General features: G+C 39.1%; 1 protein-coding gene across 1 annotated transcript; it reads right to left on the bottom strand.

The window, feature by feature from the left end:
* Positions 1 to 926: 926 nt before the first annotated feature.
* CYP4B1 (cytochrome P450 family 4 subfamily B member 1) lies at positions 927 to 20,444 on the bottom strand. The gene is given in 11 exon segments (XM_070939576.1): positions 927 to 1,136; positions 1,845 to 1,927; positions 2,437 to 2,501; positions 4,084 to 4,217; positions 4,510 to 4,700; positions 6,151 to 6,257; positions 6,639 to 6,790; positions 8,926 to 9,050; positions 10,020 to 10,147; positions 16,725 to 16,835; positions 20,246 to 20,444. Coding segments are annotated over 11 exon segments (1,467 nt in total). The 3' UTR covers positions 927 to 964.
* Between the last annotated feature and the right edge of the window lie 1,105 nt (positions 20,445 to 21,549).

The following is a 21,549-nucleotide window of genomic DNA, read 5'->3' on the forward strand; positions in this document are numbered from 1 at the left end:
CGTCACGCCAGCTCAGTTCTGCTGCGCATGTGTGTGCATCTCCCGCCAGCCAGCTGGTTTTTGGGTCTCTGCCACACATGCGCGGTGCGAGGGGGGCATGTGGGGGGGCGCACATGCATGCAGGGGTCGGGGTGCATGTGCGGGGTCAGTGCACGCTTTGCATTTTGGGGGTTTGGGCGCATGTGTGTGCTTTGGGCACTCAGACTGGAAAAGCTTAGCCATCACTGCTATAGACTATAAGAGCCATGATGGTGCAGTGGTTACAATGCAGTACTGCAGGCTACTTCTGCTGACTGCTGGCTGCCTGCAATTTGGCAGTTCGAATCTCAGGCTCAAGGTTGACTCAGCCTTCCATCCTTCCAAGGTCATTAAAATGAGGACCCAGATTGTAGGGGCAATATGCTGACACTGAAAACCACTTAGAGAGGGCTGTAAAACACTGTGAAGCGCTATATAAGTCTAAGTGCTATTGCTATAACATGATGCTTGTAGTTGGATGTTACAAGGCCATTCAAGTGTTGATCTTTTTTCTTCCCATACTGTAATTCATGACTACATGCAAACACTAATTAAAAAAACCACAGTGGATTAATTACTGGGTGAAAGTTTTTAGTGTTGTAGTTAATCTAAAAATGAACTGACAGTAAATGAAACCAGATATCTTGGCCATTCAACCTTTCATCAGGAGAAAATATGCTTCCTGGTAATTACTTGCAAATATCATTCTATAATTTCTATATTCTACTTCCCATTTTCAGTAAATTAGCAGTCCCCAGACCCAGAGGTATTAGTATTTTAATTCTCAGCCACCATGATTAAAATCTCAATATTTTTTGAAGAGCAACAGAAGTATTCTGGGAATTATAATCTCAAAACATATACAGGGCACCTGGCTAGATGAGAAAATTCTACAGAAGTCCTTCCCTGCTCCCCACATGAATTATTTCCTCTATTAATTATAGGTTCACCCCAGTTTCTTCAAGCAAAGATGAATTCCGTTGTCAGAGCGCAAGACAATCAGAGGCACTGGAACAGGCGGAGGCTTTGACAAATCAAGTGACAATTCAAATCGAAGCAAAGTCATAGCAAGAACCACTTTCATTTCATTCATGGCAAACTGTTGTCCAATGCAGTTTCTGAAAGGACAAGAAAGCTTGTTATCAAAGGCGCATCTATCTGGAAATTAATTCCCAAATTCCTCACCTTCTGGCATTTCCCTAAACTGGTATTTTACTATTGTCCTAGGACTCTCAACTCCCAAAATTCTCTGATAGTTAATTTATCTTGCCCAAAGTGTTCTTTGAAATATACTACTAGGCATGATAGCAACATTCTAAGATACTTCTGGGAAGATGCTGTGGTCTTCTATAAATAAATTATAGGTTACTTTTCCCATTTTTTAAAGACCTAGAAACCCTTTGGATTGATATTCTGAGAAATTCTGCCAATAATAAAAAGGAGAATGGAATACCCTGTATTACTTTTTCTACCACCATTTCTTCTGTCAGCAAAGGCAGTGAAAACAATAATTCTAAAAATAAGAAGATCCTTACTGCTACCATCTAGAAAGTCCTCTAAATATACCCACCTTTATATGCTCTTTTTATAGCCACTTTTCTTTTTCTGCTTTAGTAATAAATATCAAAAGCAGGTCTTTAGAACCAAAAATTCTAAAGAAAGAATGCTCATCTCAGCACTAGCTGATTTTGTTCATCTACCAAAGAAATCTGGTCATAAGGATCACAATGTTGGCTTCATTGTGTTTAGCTCAGTTTTGACAAGACACGGATAGAGACATTCTGGATCAAGTTAATATGCTTATATCTATATAATAATAAACTCACCTTGGCCCAGCAGCGAATGGAATAAAAGCATGAGAATGTCTGCTGGATAAGTTCTCAGGAGAAAATCTCAGTGGGTCAAACACCTAAAAACAAGAAAGGGGTTGTTTCAATAGGTGGTTACGAAAGAAATATTTTAGTTGACCAAATTATTAGAGGACATCCATTTCTATCAAGTGCCATAAAAAGAGAAAATTAGGATCACTTCAGCTTCACACATTACAAAGCTGTCTTGAACTGAGCCAAACCAGCAGTCCAACTTGTTCAGTGCCATCTCCTGTACAATTATTCTTTCGGTTTTCAAGCAGGAGATTTTTCCAGTCTGTATCTGAAAATGCTACAGACTGAAACTGGGACCCTAACATGAAATCTACTATTGCCCCTAATCTGAAAAAAATTTTTTTTGAGTTGCTGTGTTAATACTAAATGTTTTGCAAAATGAAACTTTTGCATTATTTTTATAGATTACATTTGTATTAATCTTAAATGCCATTTAGAAGTGACAACTGTGACAACTCTCTACTTTGTTCTAGTCAACCCAAAGGATGTGGCTCTCTTTTGGAGAAAATAATTGCAATGTCACCAAATACTGTACCTCCGGATTATGCCATATACTGGGGTTCTTGTGCATAAGATGAATGCTTATCACAACCCAGGTGCCTGTGAAACAATCAATAGGAGAAAAGGAGTCATGTTGGATTGCATGCAATGAGATGGCAATAAAAGCTCTGATGAACTCTGTGCTGGAAGTTTTGTATCCATTCAGTGATGGAAATTGAGACTGTGCCTATGACTGTAATACAGTACACAAATAGTAGGAACTTGACATTTCTTGACATTTCTGAACCAAAGCAGTAGTTCCAGATAGTGTAATCATAGTATATCAGCATTTATACTATGTAATCCCATTTGGATAGCCTAGAAGGACAGGCAGAATTTCTGTTAATTGACTTGGATATCTCAGTAGCTTTCAGTGCCTATAATGTCTTTCTAGTAAGGCTTCTCAACAAAACTAACATGAATTTTCTGCCAGGTCTTCTGGGACTATTATTTCAAATTCAGTTCCTAGCAGATAAAGATACTTCAATCTGTCCTAAAGTCTACCCAATTCCCCCCCCCCTTGCTAGATACATTATTGGGCCTTTAGCAGGGCTGAAATCTAAAAATTTTCTCTACCGGTTCTGTGGGCGTGGTTTAATTGATGGGCGTGGCTTGGTAGTCAGGTGACCTGGTAGGCGTGGCCAATAATAATAAATAATAAAAATAATAAACAAAGTACACCAAACAATAAGAGGTACCAAAAAACAACTTTCACACTTTACACACACACAACACAACACAACACAACTGACTCACACACAATGTAAAAGCAGCTGCACTTCACCCAAAATGGCTCCTGCAACAAGCAGGAACCTCACACAGCCACAAAAAGCTCAAAAACCACCTTTCACACTTTTCCCACACACAGCTTTGTGAGATTTTGTGTGTTTGTGTAGTTAGAGTGAAACACTACAGATACACACCAAATCTCAGAAAGCTGCACAAATATTTTATTTTATTATTTTATTTTATTTATATTTTTAGATAAAAGCAGCTAAATTTAAAACTTCCTTAATTTTAAATAGCTATGTCTAAAAAGAAAAACTCCTTAAAAAACCCCAATTAACTATTTTTTTTTAAAGCTCCCAGTTACTTACCAAATTGAAGGCATAAGGCAGGCAGGCAGGCAGATTGAGCTGCTCACCGATTGCATTGATTGCAGGCAGACAGATTGAGTTGCTAGCGGATGCAATGGATTGCAGCAGCCGAAGCAAGGCAGGAAAAGCGAGTGAGCCCAAAAGCAGTAGCAAGCTGCCAAGTAGGCAAATGGGGACTGGGCGATTGAGTGGGCATGGGCAGGGGAGCAGGGATTTTTGCAACCGGTTCTCCAAACTACCCGCCGCCATCGGTAACGGATCACCTGATCTGGTCCGAACCAGGAGCATTTCACCCCTGGCCTTTAGGCAGTGGAGGGAAAGGGACTGGTAGGCTCAACTGTGTACATGTTGTTTTGATTCATTTTAAGTTTTGTAGTAAACTAGCCTGAGTGAACTAGAATGAAATAGAGACTCCTAGCTAAATAATAAACAACCAAATTAGAAACAAGGTAGTTTAGAGACAAATTGTATAAAGATGATATGTGTTGCAATGATGCAGCTAAAAAAGATCTATGGATATGAGAATAGAATAAAATGATTTGAACCTTCAGGTAGAGTTTTCCCATCAAAAAATGTAACAGGTTTGGTTAATTCTCGGGAGACTCCAGGTACCGGAGAATAAAGGCGGAGACTCTCTTTAATGCATAAGGTGCAGTAAGTCATCTTATTAAGATCATCCCTGGAATATATTGAAACAAAGTGCATCAATAGATTAATTACTAATCAGATAAATTATTTAAAGTTATTTAAGGATCCTCTGTATTGGTAGTTGTCATGCTAGTGCTGAGATTTGATGCCCTCAGTAATAAGAACACAATCACAGCAGCAGAACCAAAACCTAACAAAATGCAATCAGTGGGCACCCTTTTAACCTCTATAACCACCAATACTTACAATATCACTCACTGATATCCCACACCTACCCACTGAATAATGATACCTATAGGAAATCTCTCCAGTACAATACTTACCACTCGATTGTGTCACGATCTCCCAGAATGGATTTTATCTCCTCTCTACATCTTTCCTGATGCTCAGGATTTTGTGCAAGGCAATACAGCAGCCAAGAGATCCCGCTAGCTGTGGTGTCGTGACCTTCAAACATGAAAGTGTCCACTTCAGCACGTACCTCTTCATCAGATAATCCAATGCCATTTTCATCCTAAAGATTGAGAAACTTGATAAGTGATAAGACTTTATCGAAGAATTCATTTTTTCACTAGGTTCATACAAGACTCTAAGTAATAAATATATTTTGTTTCATTTTTGCCTTAAGAGTATTTTGTGATCCAGTCTTCCAGTAAAAGATCTATGGCAGACTTGATGTTCCTGATGAAACAGGCATGGCATTGTGGTAAAGATTAGTGGCCACATGGCAAATTCAAACCAGTGCTGTCTTTCCAGATAAAGGAGAGAACATGAGATAACCCACTTGCACTTCAGGCAGCTGTTTCTCATGAGTAGACTGCAGGAATGCTTTGCTGTGGGTGGCTGAAATTCCCTGCTTTTTATGACTTCTGATTAGCCAGGGGAAAAAATTGTTTGACTCACTGGAGGGAGCTAAGAAGATAGCTAAAGTGAAGCACATTTTTAGAGACATATTTGAAAATTACCTATGGAAAACTGTTCATATTATAAATCAATTATGTTCTAAAATATAAATGAAATGATACTTTATAAAGAGTAATATGTACAAACAGAAATATATATAATTTCCTACAGCAAAGAAGGAAAAAAAGTAGAGGTGGTTAAATTGATTGTTTCACTCAAAAAAAAAAAAACATATCTAATTTTGTTTCCATTTGGAAATCGCTTCTGGATTTTGTGCTCCTGATGGGGAAAAATGAAACTTTGATTTTGTTTTTTTCTGATTATATAGGTTTGTTTTTATAGAAAGGCTAGTAGTATTTATTATTGTGTAAAAGTAAAAAGTTGAGGCAGTAGTGTGATCATCTTCTACTGTGCTAAAGAGAGTCAGAAGTCAACTTTATTTTCTTTTTCCCCTTTACCCCTCAATTTTTTTATTTTCCCTCTTTCATTCATTAGTTTTCCATTATTTTCATTTTCTTTGTATTTTATATTCTGATAAGCTAATAAAAATTTCAAATAAAAAAGCTTACGCAGATATAAGAAAGTTTCAAAACAATAAAGTGGATAGTTTTTGTGTGAAAGTGCTTTTGAATACATTGGAATTAAAATTGACAAACTGCACCTTTATGGGAATTTTTTTTTCTCTTTACTATTAAAGAGTGCAGGCAATCGTTGGATTTTAAAAAATAAGAGGCAAAACAAAGTTTAAAATGGAATTATACATAAAAGAGGTGCATATATTGCTAAGATGTATGAACTTCTGTTGAAATTTGAAATGGAAGAACAAATGAAAGAATATAAATTGGGCTAAAAAAATTGGTTATAATATGCATACGGAACAATAGGAAAATATCTATATCCATGTCAGTTATCTTTGAGAGTTTCAAAACTTCATAGCATGAATTGGAATTGCAAGGTTCTTATTTGATTATATAAAGTCTACTGGTAGTAAAATCATTTAGAAATCATAGTCACAACTAGTATAATTAACTGACCAATGTTTTCCTCATTGCTATACTTACTTTGGCACAGAGAAGAATGTCAAGAAAATCCAAGTGCCTCTTCGCCTGGATCTTTTGAAGTTCTTCCTCAACCTTCAAAGATTCCTTTCTTTCCTTGATTATTTTCTCTGAATTGGAAACATTTGATGTTAATATAATGTTTAAGCTTGTTCATGGTAATTCCTTACACTGTAGGAAAATGCCAAACTGTACATTATGTTAACCTTTTTAATTAGCTATTTTTCTTGTTGCAATAGCATACCAATTGAGTGATTTCCTTGAGTGCATTGCAAAAGTTGATAAAATGCAGACTGAAATACAACATACTAATGAAATATAAAATACACAGAAGCACTTAAAATGATGGATTGAATAAAAATCTTACTCTGCATGATTTCTTCTTAAACGGTTGTTTAAGATTTGCTTATGTTTTTGTTCATATTTTTTTTTACCTTCCTTTGGGTCCAGAACACCCAAAACCAAAATCAAAGCATTGGAAAAAAAAATACCTGTATGAAGGTGAGCAACTTGGCAGGCTTTCCGAAACCGAAATCCATGGGGACTGAACCAATATAGAAGATCACTGTAACCTACAATGTATTGCATCCTGGCATATATCAAGAAGCAAAGCTCAAAGACAGCTTGAACGTAAGAATTTTCCCTAAAGGACAGCAGGAAAATCAAAGGATAAATTCAGGATTTTAAATATGAATACTGTCACTACTTTATAGTCTTCAAAAAATAGTACGGGTAGTCCTTGGCTTACAACCACAATGGAGCCTAAAATTTATGTTGCTAAGCCAAACATTTGTTAAGTGAATTTTGCCCCGTTGTCACAGTTGTTAAGTGAATCACCGCAGGTATTAAGTCAATAACAAGTTTGTTTTGTGAATCACGCTTCCCCATTGACTTTGCTTGTCAGAAAGTCGCAAAAGGTAATCCCATGACCCCAGGACACTGCAACCGTCATAAATATGAGTCAATTCCCAAATTCTGAATTTTGATCACATGACAGTGGGGAAGCTGCAAATGGTCGTAATTGTGAAAAACGGTCATCAGTGACTTTTTTCAATGCTGCTGTAACTTCAAACGGTCACTAAATGAACTGTTGTAAGTCAAGGCCTGCATGTATTGAAACAACTCAGTGAAGCTTAATTCTGATTTTACATAAAATTACATCATAAACCATTACATTTATTTTATGTTATTAAAGCTTTCATTTAGCTTTCTAGACAACAGGTAAAGGTAAAGGTATGTGCTAATTGTTCCAGATTCTAGGGGGCGGTGCTCATCTCTGTTTCAAAGCCGAAGGGCCAGCGCTGTCCGAAGACGTCTCTGTGGTCTTGTGGCCAGCATGACCAAACGCCGAAGGTGCACAGAACACTGTTACCTTCCCACCAAAGTTGGTCCCTATTTTTCTACTTGCATTTTTTACGAGCTTTCGAACTGCTAGGTTGGCAAAAGCTGGGACAAGTAACGGGAGCTCACTCCATTAGGCAGCGCTTGGGATTCGAACCACCCAACTGCTGACCTTTCTGATTGACAAGCTCAGCATCTTAGCCACTGAGCCACCACATCCCTTGGACAAGAGTCAGTGGTAAATATTTAACAACCAACTCTGTTGCTGCCATCTTGCCACTAGCAACTGAACAGTCTGCTGCTCTGCTCTCACTCACGTCACAAAATTCCAGAAATTTAACAATTAGTTCTCATGAGCCAATACAAGTGGGATGCAGGACACCACTGGTAATAATGCTGTAGTGTATTATAGATAACACAAGGCCCATCTATTAATACTTCAGGAATGTTATTTAAAAGCAATTCTGACTATTCATTAACTAATACAGTATAAATTCCCTGGGCATTTTATTGCTGTCCAGCCCACCTAAATCAGGGGGTGATTTACTCTGCACCACAGGCTGCAAATAAATGTCAACTCCTGGTTTGAAGTCCATTGCCAAAATCTGACAGAAAATCACTGAGCTTTCAGGGCTCAGTTTCAATTTTCCACTGATTTCTGAAAATGGGGGTGGAATAGAAAAGAAACAAGGTTTGTTAAGTTTCTTACTGTGCTTATGGTCACCTCATCCTAATTTTTTTAAATACCCCCACCCCCTCCTCTCTGTCACCAAAGACAAGTGTTGGAAAAGTAGCTCTGACCACTAGCATAACACTATTATTTTGCCCGATTTCAGCCTCATCAGCCAAAAATTATAGGGAATCAGTCCTGGTTGCAAAACATTTGATTATGTGTAAATTGTGCCTTTAAGTCAGTGTGGACTCCTGGCGACTGCCTGGACATGACTCTGCAGTTTTCTAGGAAATATTTTTTTTGGAGATGGTTTACCATTGCCTACTTCCTAGGGTTAAGAGGGAATATGTGGCACAAGGTCATCCAAACTGAATTTGTGCTGAAGGCACTAGACTAGAACTCAGTCTCCTGGTTTGAAGCCTAATGCCTTAATCACTATACTAACTTTCTAAACCTTGATTACTCATTGCATTGAAATGATGTATAATGTATACAAACAATGAGGCAAAAATTGGTTCTTTTGGGGGACTTAACTGCAGTTTTTATTTGACTCCAAAAGAGCAAGTGATGCATAGTAAATAAAGAGGACAGTCATGAAATGTGTAAGTTGTGATTCTGTATATGTGGGAGGGTAAGTAGTTACACAATATAAGGATGCTATGTTTTATAACAGGATCACTTGGATCCCATTAAGTCATTACTGAATATGTTACTAAACCAAGAAAGGAGATTTTTACCAAAGTTAAAAGAAAAGCAATACCAACTTGTACGTTTGACAGTTGCTGTTATAACCAAAGGCACATTTCATGATGCTATCAAGTGTCATCAAGCTCACATGTTCAAAGAGTTCCACTGATTTCTCCTGCATGATCAGTTGTTCCCATTTATCCTAAATCAACAGAAGGAAAAAGAAATATTTCTGTTATGTTATGTTGGACCCCTTAAAACAGGGGTGTCAAACTGGCGGACCATGGGCCAAATGCATCACGCACAGGCCATGCCCACCCTGCCTCTGCAAAGGCAAAAAAATCACAATACGTCACATAATGTCACGTGACTGATCGAGTTCGACACCCTTGCCTTAAAACAAGCAAAGCTAAATTATTGTATAGTATATTCTATAAATCATTTTACTCTAATGTATAGAACTGTGATGGCAAACCTATGGCATGGGTGCCACAGGTGGCAGGCATAGGCATAGGCATAGGCACGTGAGCCCCCCAGCTAAGCTGTATATACATCCAATAGGAACAGGAAGTGCCTCACAGGAGCAGATAGAGGTAAATCCTAGAGAGGCAGGAAATGCATCACTGAACAATAGAGATAAATGCTAGAGAGGAATAAAGCTGCATACAAGGCCGACATAACACCTGTAACAGCATAGGCATGCCGGGGGGGGGGACACGGGGGGAAGCGTGCCCCCCGCTCCCATTTTTGGTCCCAGGAGGCTTCAGGGAGGACTGCAAGAGGGGTGTCACGCATGCATGCACAGGGGGTGGGGGAGCTTGCGTGGGGGGGGGTGGCATACGCAGGGGGGTATCGTTCACGCACTGTATTATGGGTGTGGGCACACGTGCGTAGCTGTTGTGCGCGTGCGCACACAAGGACAAAAAGGTTAGTCGTAACTGGTATAGGAGAATGACATCTCAATTTTCTCAAGTAATTATTTTTCTGAGACATTCATTACTTTTCATTTCTGATTCTCTAATGCAATGTTTCTCACCCTTGGCAACTTTAAGGTGGGAGACTTCAACCCACAGAATTCTGCAGCCAAACACACATACATATGCACACACCATTTCAGCTGCAATAAATCATTCACAGAAAAACTTTTAATAAATCAATTATTAACACTTACCAACATCACTTTTGTAGAGTCTGCAATCAGGGGCACATATGGCTTTAATACACTAAAGTGGAAACCTGGAGTTAGCAATTTTCGATGTTGTACCCATTTGGGTCCATGCAGGACCAATAAACCTTTCCCTAAAGGAAACAGACACTTCCAATCAAATAAGAACACAGGAGAAGGAAGGAGTATTATATAGGTTCGGCACCTTGCGTTACTTATAATAAAGGCAAGATGAAAAAAATCTAATAAAAAATAAACAGTGCTATACAAAATCTTGTTACATTTAGGTAATCTCCTATAGTTTACAGCAGCAATGAAACTTCATTTCCATAAAAGTTTTCATAACTATTTCATTACTTCTGAACCAGGTAAGTAGTGCTTTATGCACCTGATGTACATATAAAGAAATAAAAGAAAACAGAGATTTCAAAGTTCATTGCAACTGAGTCTATAGTAAGAACATTTACCATAATCATAAACCAGGGGTGAAATCCAGCAGGTTCTGACAGATTCTGGAGAACCGGTAGCAGAAATTTTGAGTAGTTCAGAGTGGCTGGCCCCAGAGTCGGGTGGGAATGGAGATTTTTGCAATATCCTTCCCCTGGAGTGGGGTGGGACTGGGGATTTTGCAGTATCCTTCCCCTGCCATGCCCACCAAGCCACGCCACCAAGCCACACCACACCACACCCACCAACCCACACCCACAGAACCAGTAAAAAATTTGGATTTCACCACTGCCATAAACCAAGATACATTATGTAATGTGAGTATCAAAACTTCTTATTGTGTCCCTTTCTGTGACTCATGTTTACGTTTCTACTTTATTTGTAGCTGATTGGTTAACCTGAGCATTCTTGATAAGCATTTTCTTCAGATTTATTTTTTGCCTTAGAAATGTTTTCTCCTTTGCCTGTTTCTTCATGGGGCATTTTCAAACATATGTTGGATAGATAATAATAATAATAATAATAATAATAATAATAATAATAATAATAATAATAATAATAATAATAATAATAATAATATTTTATTTCTATACCGCCCTTCTCCCGAAGGACTCAGGGTGGTGTACAGCCTATTAAAAACACAAAACAACATCAGTTAAAATAGTTTAAAATTATTAAATAAATTCGGCTAAATTTTAAAACCCCAGAAATTTAAAACCCAATTTAAAATTGTTATGTTGATAGCCCAGCCTGGCGGAACAACAGGGTCTTTAGTGCGCAATGAAATACCCGGAGGTCGGAGATCTTACGTATTTCAGGGGGCAGTTCATTCCACAGGGCTGGGGCACCCACAGAGAAGGCCCTCCCCCTGGGTGTCGCCAGCCGACATAATTTGGCCGATGGCACCCTGAGGAGGCCCTCTCTGTCGGAGCGAACTGGCCGGTGGGAGGCTATTGGTGGCAGAAGTCGGTCTCGAAGGTACCCGGGTCCTATGCCATGGAGCGCTTTAAAGGTGGTGACCAGCATCTTGAATCGCACCCGGAAGACCACTGGGAGCCAGTGCAGCTCGCGCAGGAGGGGTGTCACGTGGGCGCAACGGCCCAGATATTTGTCAGGTGTGGTTTAATGGATTCCAACAATAAGCAGAGAGTTGGACTAGATGGCCTATTTGTCTCCTAATGTATACATACTATGATCACTATACATGCTTGTCTACTTTCATTGCATTGCATCAGAAATATTGTACAGCATAATAATTAAAACTTGAAATGCAGAATTGTGCCCAAATGGCTCATCCACACAGCCGTGTTGATGTATCTTTCCTCCATGTTGTCTTTGCAGACTGATTCATCAAGAGAGACTGAGGATCATGAAAGGCAAAGTTCTTTTGGGAAAAAATTCTTTGGCAAAAACCACTACTTAAAATGTCAATTGAGATTCTCAATCATCCAGGTCATTGTTGTCCCAAAGGTGCTGTTTCCAAAAGGCAAGTGGAGTTTCTTGGCTTTTTTCTTGGAAAACATTTCACTTCTCATCCAAGAAGCTTCTTCAGTTTCAGCTTCTTCTGCCCTTTGGAAAAAGCACCTTTGGAACAGTACTTAAAACCACTATGATCAGCTTCATGGAGGCCCATTGGTAAGCATTAAATATACTGATTAGTAAGAAGGAGAGTAGGCAGGTAAGACAGGGATTAAGAACCAAACCATTGGATGTTCCTCCCATGATCAATCTCTCTTTATGCTAGGAGACTCCTAACTCTGGGACCAGATGCCAAGGGGTGGCACAGCAGTGTTGGCAAGACACTGACTTCTGAAGATTTCTCCTCCTTCAACATCTACATGGATGCTTTTTATGCTTTCTCAAAGAAAACAGTACTTTTATCAATTTTAATTCCAGGATTTCAGTAGTCAGTAGATGAATGAATTATGCAAAAGTTAGCAGGATAAATAAATCTAAAGGCCTATTTGTGGCACCTGCAAGGATGTATGTGTCTGAACTGGCACAATGGGCAGACTGGAGTGTTGCAGTACAAACATTGCCCTTTCTGAATATATATGCAATTCTCTCCGTCCAACAACCTGATTTTTGACTTTCTTTAGATGGCACTGCAAGTCAATAAATTCCCCATAAAAGTCAATTGAAAAAAACCTACCAACCCAGAGGGATTTTTTTTTTACTCACAAATGAAAGTCTTGCTAAAGTCAAGGCTTCTATGAGAATCTCAATTTCTAATGTAATTTATTTATTTATTTACTTACTTACTTACGCCTCTACTTCCAATAACTCTCTAGAGCAGGGGTCTCCAAACTTGGCAACTTTAAGACTTGTGGACTTCAACTCCTAGAATTCCTCAGCCAGCAAAGTAAAGCTGGCTGAGGAATTCTAGGAGTTGAAGTCCACAAGTCTTAAAGTTGCCAAGTTTGGAGACCCCTGCTCTAAATATCTCTTGACCCTATTCAACTCCTTTGTAAATCATGGGGATACTGGAAGCGATAAGACAATAATACAATAGTAATACTGAAATAAATACTTATACAACCGATTTGGAATTTTATTACTCGAGAATACTTAATATATTTCATGTATATTTTTCAGAAATCATTATATTAAATAGCATATAGACTCAGTTCTCTATCATAACATATTTTGTCTGTTTATTATATACAATCAATACACATTTCCAGAGAAGTGGAAGCAAGCAGAAATTAAAATAAGCAAACAAAATAAAGGTAAAGATTGCCTTTCTTTAGTTATGAAATAGCTATGACAAAAATTAGACAATGTAGAGCTCCTAAGGGGGAGTCTTTAGAATAAAATTATAAACAATTTTATCTGTGCTAACTGATCAATTGTTCTTCACCATGGAGAACTGGAATATACATACCAATCCATGGGACCATGTGCCGATAACCAAAATTATCTTTTGGTTCTAAAAGAAGAGAAAAAAGAAGTAAGATTCTATAGATTAATTAATTACACCAGGCTGCGATTAGAGAAAAATACATAAATTTCTGAGAAAAATATCTGCTAACCTAAAGAAATAATAACTAGATAATTAGTGGTTTTATTTATGGATAAAGAACTCATAAAGAATATTATACATTAAAATATGGGCATAATATAGAGATATCCTTACTTTGCATTTTTAATGCTAACACATAACAAAATGACTCCCCTTCTTCCCCCAATAATTTTCAGGGTGTTCCTCAGATTAAAATAATTTTCTCAAAATATACTCCGTCCCTTTCTAGACAGTATCAAATAATGCTTATGTTCTATTGTGATGTAAAAAACAACTGAAACAACTATTGTACAAACTACCCCTCTACTTGAGAAAACCTTGGACTCCTTGGTTTTCTGCCACATAAATTATTTTCCCTACTTTTTATAAATACGCTATACATTCCAGGTGGCTGATAAAACTTTGGGAAATTATTACTTAAATTACACAGACAACAGGAACAGATATTCCCATATTACTAAGTAGCCTTTTACTATATTCCACAGCACAGTATCAGCAGTAGAATCCTTCAAGTTTTGGGGTTTTATAATTTTCTAGGATTTGAAATGGACACCTAACGTTAGAACCATCATCAAAAAGGCACAACGAAGAATGTTCTTCCTGTATCAACTTAGGAAGCTCAGACTGCCCCAAGAGCTCTTGATACAGTTTTAAAGAGGAATTATTGAGTCGGTCTAAGTATATTCACCCATGTTGTATTGCTGTATTTATTTATTTATTTGATTTGATTTGATTTCTATACCGCCCTACTCCCGAAGGACTCAGGGTGGTGCACAGCCAAACAATAAAACACATACATACAAAATTTAAAAATAGAATTAAAATCAAATTAAATAATTTTGGCCCGGACAAATTAAAACCCCAAACTATTTAAAACCAATTTTAAAACTGAATGTATAAAATACTAAAAAATATTTAAAAATTAAAAATCTTTTATAAAAGAGGGAGAAAATTAGGCCAGGCCCGCCTGGTGAAATAATAAGGTCTTTAAAGCGCGGCGGAAGGTGCGCAGATCCGGGATCCTCCATATCTCTGGGGGGAGCTTGTTCCAGATAGTAGGTGCCCCCACAGAGAAGGCTCTCCCCCTGGGGGCCGCCAGTCGACATTGTTTGGCCAACGGCACCCGGAGGAGCCCCTCTCTATGGGAGCGTACCGGCCAGTGGGAGGCTATTGGTGGTAGTAGGCGGTCCCACAAGTACCCAGGTCCTAAGCCATGGAGCACTTTAAAGGTGGTAACCAAAACCTTGAAGCGCACCTGGAAGACCACCGGAAGCCAGTGCAGCTCGCGCAGGAGGGGTGTTACATGGGAACTCCATGTCGCTCCCATTACCACCCGCGCGGCCGCACTCTGCGCCAGTTGGAGCCTCTGGGTGCTCCTCAAGGGGATCCCCATGTAGAGAGCGTTACAATAGTCCAGGCGGGAGGTGACAAGGGCATGAGTGACCGTGAGTAATGAGTCCCGATCCAGAAAGGGACGCAACTGGCGAATCAGGCGAACCTGATGAAAAATCCTCCCAGTCACGGCCGTCAAGTGCTCTTCTAAAGACAGCCGTGAATCCAGGAGGATGCCCAAGTTGCATAAATAAATAAATTCACCCATGTTGTATTGCTGTAGTATTATTATTATCACTCATCTTTTCTATTACCCCTTATTGGTATTATTATTATGATTATTATTTTGTTGCTCTATATGGACACTGAGAGCTTCTGCACTAGAAACAAATTCCTTTTGTGTCTAATCACATTTGGCCAAATATCCTATCCTATCCTATCCTATCCCATCCCATCCCATCCCATCCCATCCCATCCCATCCCATCCCATCCCATCCCATCCCATCCCATCCCATCCCATCCCATCCCATCCCATCCCATCCCATCCCTATAGTGGAAACTCCCAACAAGCCCTTGGACCTGGCACATAGATACAGTCTTGGGACAGCAGTGCCTAATATTGCTATGCTATGATTTATGCTTTGCTATGCTTTAGTGGATTTTATACATGATAACCAGCATTTCAAATGCCAGAAGCCTATTAGAATGCATAAACATTACAATTTATCCAGATTCAGAGTGGCCTATCAATAGCCTTGACCATTTTGTACCAGATGCAACTTGCAATGTAACTCCAAAAACCATCCTGTACAGAATATGTTACAATAGTCCAAGCAAGTGTTGTTCAAGGTATAAGTTACGGTCACCCAGAACATTTTTTCAGAAACAGCTAGGCACACTCAGTCTTCCTTCAAATGTTCTTCTGTTACATTCATGCCAGCTATAGGAAAAATCTGGCAATGTGAAGATAGACCAAGTGCCAGGTCCAAGTCCACTGTAACAGCCACCAAAAACAACAGCATGCTGTGAAAATTAGCAGACCGTCAGAACATCTGGTCACTGAGATGGAATTATATAGATCACTACCATTTTACATTTCTGTCTCATAACCTGCTGTAGCACATAGTAATCCAGCAAATAAAATAAGAAAGGACCTCACTCGCCACTGTCAGTTACTTCTACTGGTACATTTCTGTTCAGTCTTTTCATCCAAGAAAACATACAGGTTGGAGGAATTGTCTTTACTTTGACTTCTTTGCTTACTCAGTAGCCTGAAAGAAAGGAAGGCCAGCCTGCAATCTATCCTTCTTTTCTTGTATCCCATTTAATAGCAATAGCAATAGCACTTAGATTTATACCGCTTCATAGTGCTTTTACAGCTGTCTCTAACCGGTTTACAGAGTCAGCATATTGCCCCCAACAATCTGGGTCCTCATTTTACCCACCTCGGAAGGATGGAAGGCTGAGTCAACCTTGAACTGGTGAGATTTGAACTGCAGCTAGCAGTCAGCTGAAGTAAGTAGCCTGCAGTACTGCACTCTAACCACTGCGCCACCTCAGCTCTAATATCCCTTTGCCAGTTACTACTTCTATATTAGCCAGGCCATTGGTATGTATGTAAAACAATTTGTCAACTTAGAGAATATGTTTTTTTAAGTAGATATTTATTGAAATCTTCTGTGGAAAAACTACAGAAAAACCATATTTGTGGTTTTTCTTTTTCTTACGGCTGGATAATTGGAGATGTCATCTGTGTATGCAATTTGTACCATAATTAACAGTGGTTGGGGAACCTTGGAGTCATAAATTTGTTTTGGAATATACTTTCTTTGTTACTGACCAGTTAATGTACATGTGCAATGAAGTATTAATTACAACAACTAATGAATTACGACTGTTGTGTGTCTTACCCGTTCGAGCAAGTATTGGTTTTGCATAATCAGGATGAGTGATATTCAAAAATGCAATGAACCTGCCAAACCACAGAGGAAAGGCAAATGGATACAGACAACTCCATTTCTCTGTATTTCTGTAAACTGCAGAAATAGATGAAAACTGCATTGGTGCAAGATAAAGAAGAAAACAAGAAAAGGTCATATTTGGTAAAATATTTTAATGAGCTATTTGGTGTTTTAAATTTATTTTTTCAGGCTAAAGGCTTCCCTTAGACTTTAAGTAGCACATCTGAAGCCCCTCCCCTAAAAGCAGATGGAGCCAAGACAAAAAGTGTCTGAAGCCAAATAAAACAAAATATTATTTACATTTAATTTCATTAATGAAATGAACAAAATACAGTTATTATTGTATTCTGTGTTACATAATTTATCTTTCTATCACATTAAGCATTAGAATTCAGTTGCAACTTCTGGAAAAGATGGACCTCAACTGAGCCTTTTAGGGTCTCTTGCATCTTGGAAACTTAGTTTCTGCTGTTGTAGGCCACTTTTTGGCTAAGAATGTCAGATATTACCATGTTTCCCCAAAAATAAGACCCTATTATATTTTTTTGAACCCTGAAATAAGCCTTATTGCCATGTGCTGAAATAAGCCTTATTGCCATGGGCTTATTATCAGGAATGACTTACTTTGAGGGAAACAGGGAACTTACTAAATGTCAATGCAGCATAATACAGGATCTGAAACAAAACTGACAAAACTGAAAAATCTTGCTGCATTCTGAAAATATCTGGAGCTCTGTGCAATTGGTGGAACAAATATGCAAACTGGATCTGCAAATCAGATTAGCCCAAAACCAAAGTAAATAATGTTAAGGTTCAGAGCAATGTGTGAATGCAGCCAGAGAGGAGGTACTCAACTTTTTGCTCCTGATCAAAATATGAAGAAAGTTTCAGATTACAGATATAGTGATAGCAATTTCTCGTTCCTGCAGTTCAGGTTTTGCTGGTCACAAATGAAATACAAGGGATTATAGGCAATCCTTTTTAATTTTTTATTTGAAAACTTAAGTGTTCAGAATACTAGGAGCAGTATTCCCATCCTGTGATGGGAAAATTGGGCTGTGGTACTTACTTTCTATGGATAGTTGTAGGGAGGCTGGAAAAGAAATGAGGCCAGACATAAACAACTATAAACATGTCTTTAGCCTAAGACTACAGAAATATGGCAGAAGTCTTCTAAGTTTATTCAAAGAGACTCTGCCTTAATGAACTCCCTATATATGAGGCTGAGGAATTTTAATTACATTTTCCAAGATTCCATATTTACCTCATTAAGAAATCCTAGTGAAATCTGTGTTGCTGTTCTTGCTTCTCTGATTATGCCAAAGTTGGCACATTTGGCATAATGAGGTTTGTTTCATTTTGGCTTTGTGCACTGGATGAATATTTCTCTTATGAATTATAATTTAAGGTTTTGATTGATTATACGCCATGAAGCTGGTATCAACTCTTAGTGACCACTCAATTTTCTCCATTTCCTGATTGCAAAGTAAGTGCAGGAAAGATGTTACCGGTAGGTAGCTGTTAACTGACACAATGTCATTCAGGGAGTATTATGATTCAAAACTGATTTGTACGATGAACTTCTAACTTGCATATAACATTAAAGTTCTGTCAACAGGGCAATATAGCCATGCAAATCTTGGCTGCATATTGTGCAACTGCACAAGGAACATGAACCATAAATTATATTAAATCGGTTGTGGATAAACAAGACGGAAAACAACAACATTAACAATATAGTGCACTTCCTGTTTACTACACCTCCCTCTCTAGAATTCTTAATATGGCCATATATCTATGTGGCCATAGATAATGAGAAAGGATTCAAGTCCTACCTTCCCGGAAGATGACTTACCAATTGTTTTTAAGGACATGACCTCAAGATATAACCTCCATCTCCCACTAACTCCCTACAGAGGCTGCCTGTAGATGTCTTTTGTTGTCCTGATTTGCAGGTAGGGTTTTCCTTCTACTCCCTAATATATTTTCCTACAGGGACAATCTACAGGCATCATGGAGACAAAGCTGGGGATGCCTGCTCAGGAACTGCTCACCTTCAACTGGCCCATCAAGAGTGCTGTGGGAATGCTTCCTTCCCTATCTGACAGTTGGGCACTGCCTTCCATGACCTGTTCGGGTCCATGGCTGTGGGTTAATTGTAGGCCTTGAGAGTTTTACCTTTGCACAACCTTTATCCAACTTTTGTGTTAGCTCTAAGCAATAACCATCCTTACTTTTCCAATTGCCTTTCTCATTAATTTAAGTACTATAAAACACATGTCCTCAGTGACACTAGGAAGAAACAGCACAGAAGTTTAATAAATCATGTTCTTGTTAGACAAGATGAACAATATCAGATTTATAATATCTAAACTTCAGCCCCTAAAACATCCCTGGGTCTCCACTGGAATTGGTCAAGAAACTCTGACATGCTCCTGCTTATGCAGGTAAGCCTTGACTTATGACCATAATTGAGTCCAACATTTCTGTTGCTAAGTGAAACATTTGTTAACTGAATTTGTCCCGTTTTACAAGCTTTCTTGCCACAGTTAAGTGAATCACTGCAGTTGTTAAGCTAATAACACAGTTGTTAAGTGAATCTTAACAACAGTCTTGGAACGTGCTGGAATTTCTAGCAAGTATACACTATTGAACAAGCGACATCTACACTGACTTGGGCATGTCGTGAAAATGGCTGATGGTTGGGTTCCAAAAGATCTCTTGTATGGAGAATTAATGCAGGGAAAGTGCCTCAGAGGGAGACCACAGCTGCGATATAAGAATACCTGCAAGAGGGACCTAACGGCCCTGGGAATGGACATAAACAACTGGGAAACCTTGATCTCCGATCTTCAGCTTGGAGGCTAAAGACACAGCATGGCCTTCTCCAATTCGAAGAGACACTTGTTTGGCAGGCTGAGGCAAAGAGGCAGTCCCGAAACCAGCGAAATCTGAGGGCTGGGCAAGGACAGAATGTATCTGCCCTCAGTGTGGAAGGGATTGCCACTCTCGAATTGGCCTTTTTAGTCACACTAGATGCTGTTTTAGGACCTCTTTCCAGAGCACGATACCATAGTCTCTTGAGACTGAAGGATGCCAATGCCAATCCTAAGTGAATCTGGCTTCCCCATTGACTTTGCTTATAAGAAGGTCGCAAAAGGTGATCACATGATCCCAGGACCCTGCAATCCTCATAAATATGAGTCAGTTGCCAAGAGTCTGAATTTTGATTACATGACCATGGGGATACTGCAACAAAGTGGGAAAAACAGTCATAAATCAATTTTTTCAGGGCTGTTGCAACTTTCAACGGTCAGTAAGTAAATTGTTGTAAGTTGAGGACCCACCTGTAATGGGGCATAAGATAGAAGTACTACAAATTTTCATTTCTCTCTCTCTGTCTTTCTCTCTCTCTCTCTCACTCAAACACACACACACACACACACACACACACACACAGACACACACACAAAAGGGAACAAACCTTCCCAGCCTTCCATCCTCCCTTACCTCAAGTACATGACCATAAAGCCAATGGGGAGGAGGCCCGGCAAAACAGTTCAAAGCTTTCAGCAGCGCCTGTCTTCGGCGATGCAACTGGATGATTTTGATCAGCATGTAGGTCAAGCAAAACACGGCAACCAGGTGCCAAACCCGCGAAAGATCCATCGCAGAGTAAAGGGGGTGACGCAGGCTCGGGAGGAAGGGCTGCCCGTCCGGTTGACAAAATGGCTTTTTCCAAAGAGAGAAAGCTACGAGGAGCGATGCTCGTTGTGGACTCTTTACGGTCCCGATGAAGCGTTGGCAAAGGAGAAAAAGGATATCACAACGGTTCCGAAGGCGCAGGCGCTGCTTCCTCTGGAGTCAGAGGAGCTGGAATGTGCGAAAAGGCAAGTTTCAGCCTCCAAAGGGCTTACGAAAGAAAAGCTAGGCGCAACTTCCAACTTCCATGCAGAGGAGTGTTTTTGCAATGGCAACTAGATAAGAGGGGAAGCCTCAGGGAGAATTACCTCACCATATTCAACCTTTTCTTCAAAACGAACACAGAGAGAACAGCAGCGGTGAATTGTTGGAAGATATGAGAAACTCAATATTAAAAGAGCAGGGAAATTCCCCTAAAGAAAATAAGCAGAAACTCACGCAGAGTTTCAGCCCCCACCTTTACCAATGGGCCATTAAGAAGCTGAAGCCACCTTATTTTCCACAACAAAGGAAGAAAAATTACAGGGGCCTGCAACATCCAAACAGATGTGGGACACAGGAAAGAAAAACAAACACCCAAAAAGGAAAAGAAATCAAGCCAAAGTAATTTAAACACATGAGAAAAAAAAAAGAGAAATTCACTACAACACAGAAATAGCAAACTGAATAATTATAGGGAACGAACAACTATAAAGGGCTAGGAAAAACAGAGAGTGGACTATAAAACAATTACTTATTTGCCAGATCTAGGACGGAAGAACCTAATCACAAACAAAAACAGGATTTAAACACCATAAAACAATCACACACACAAATCAAAGAATTCACACGCCAAATCAAAAGACTTTAAAGGGTCACATAGAAAATCAAACGATGTTTTAGGTTATAAAAAAGGGTTACTCTTACAGTTAAAACAGGCTAGCCTCGGAAGGCTGTGCTTATATTTGTTTCTTGTCTGCCTTCCTAGAAACAATAAACTGATTCTACTCTCAAGCACCTGACCTCCAATCATTTCGAAGTAATCTCCCAGCCGGGAGTTTTGAATTCAGGAAGGGGAAGCTCTGCCTTTCAA

Source organism: Pituophis catenifer, unplaced genomic scaffold (assembly GCF_029215685.1).
Source record: "Pituophis catenifer annectens isolate HBS135680 unplaced genomic scaffold, rPitCat1.0.hap2 SCAF_3, whole genome shotgun sequence".
NCBI lineage: Eukaryota > Metazoa > Chordata > Lepidosauria > Squamata > Colubridae > Pituophis > Pituophis catenifer.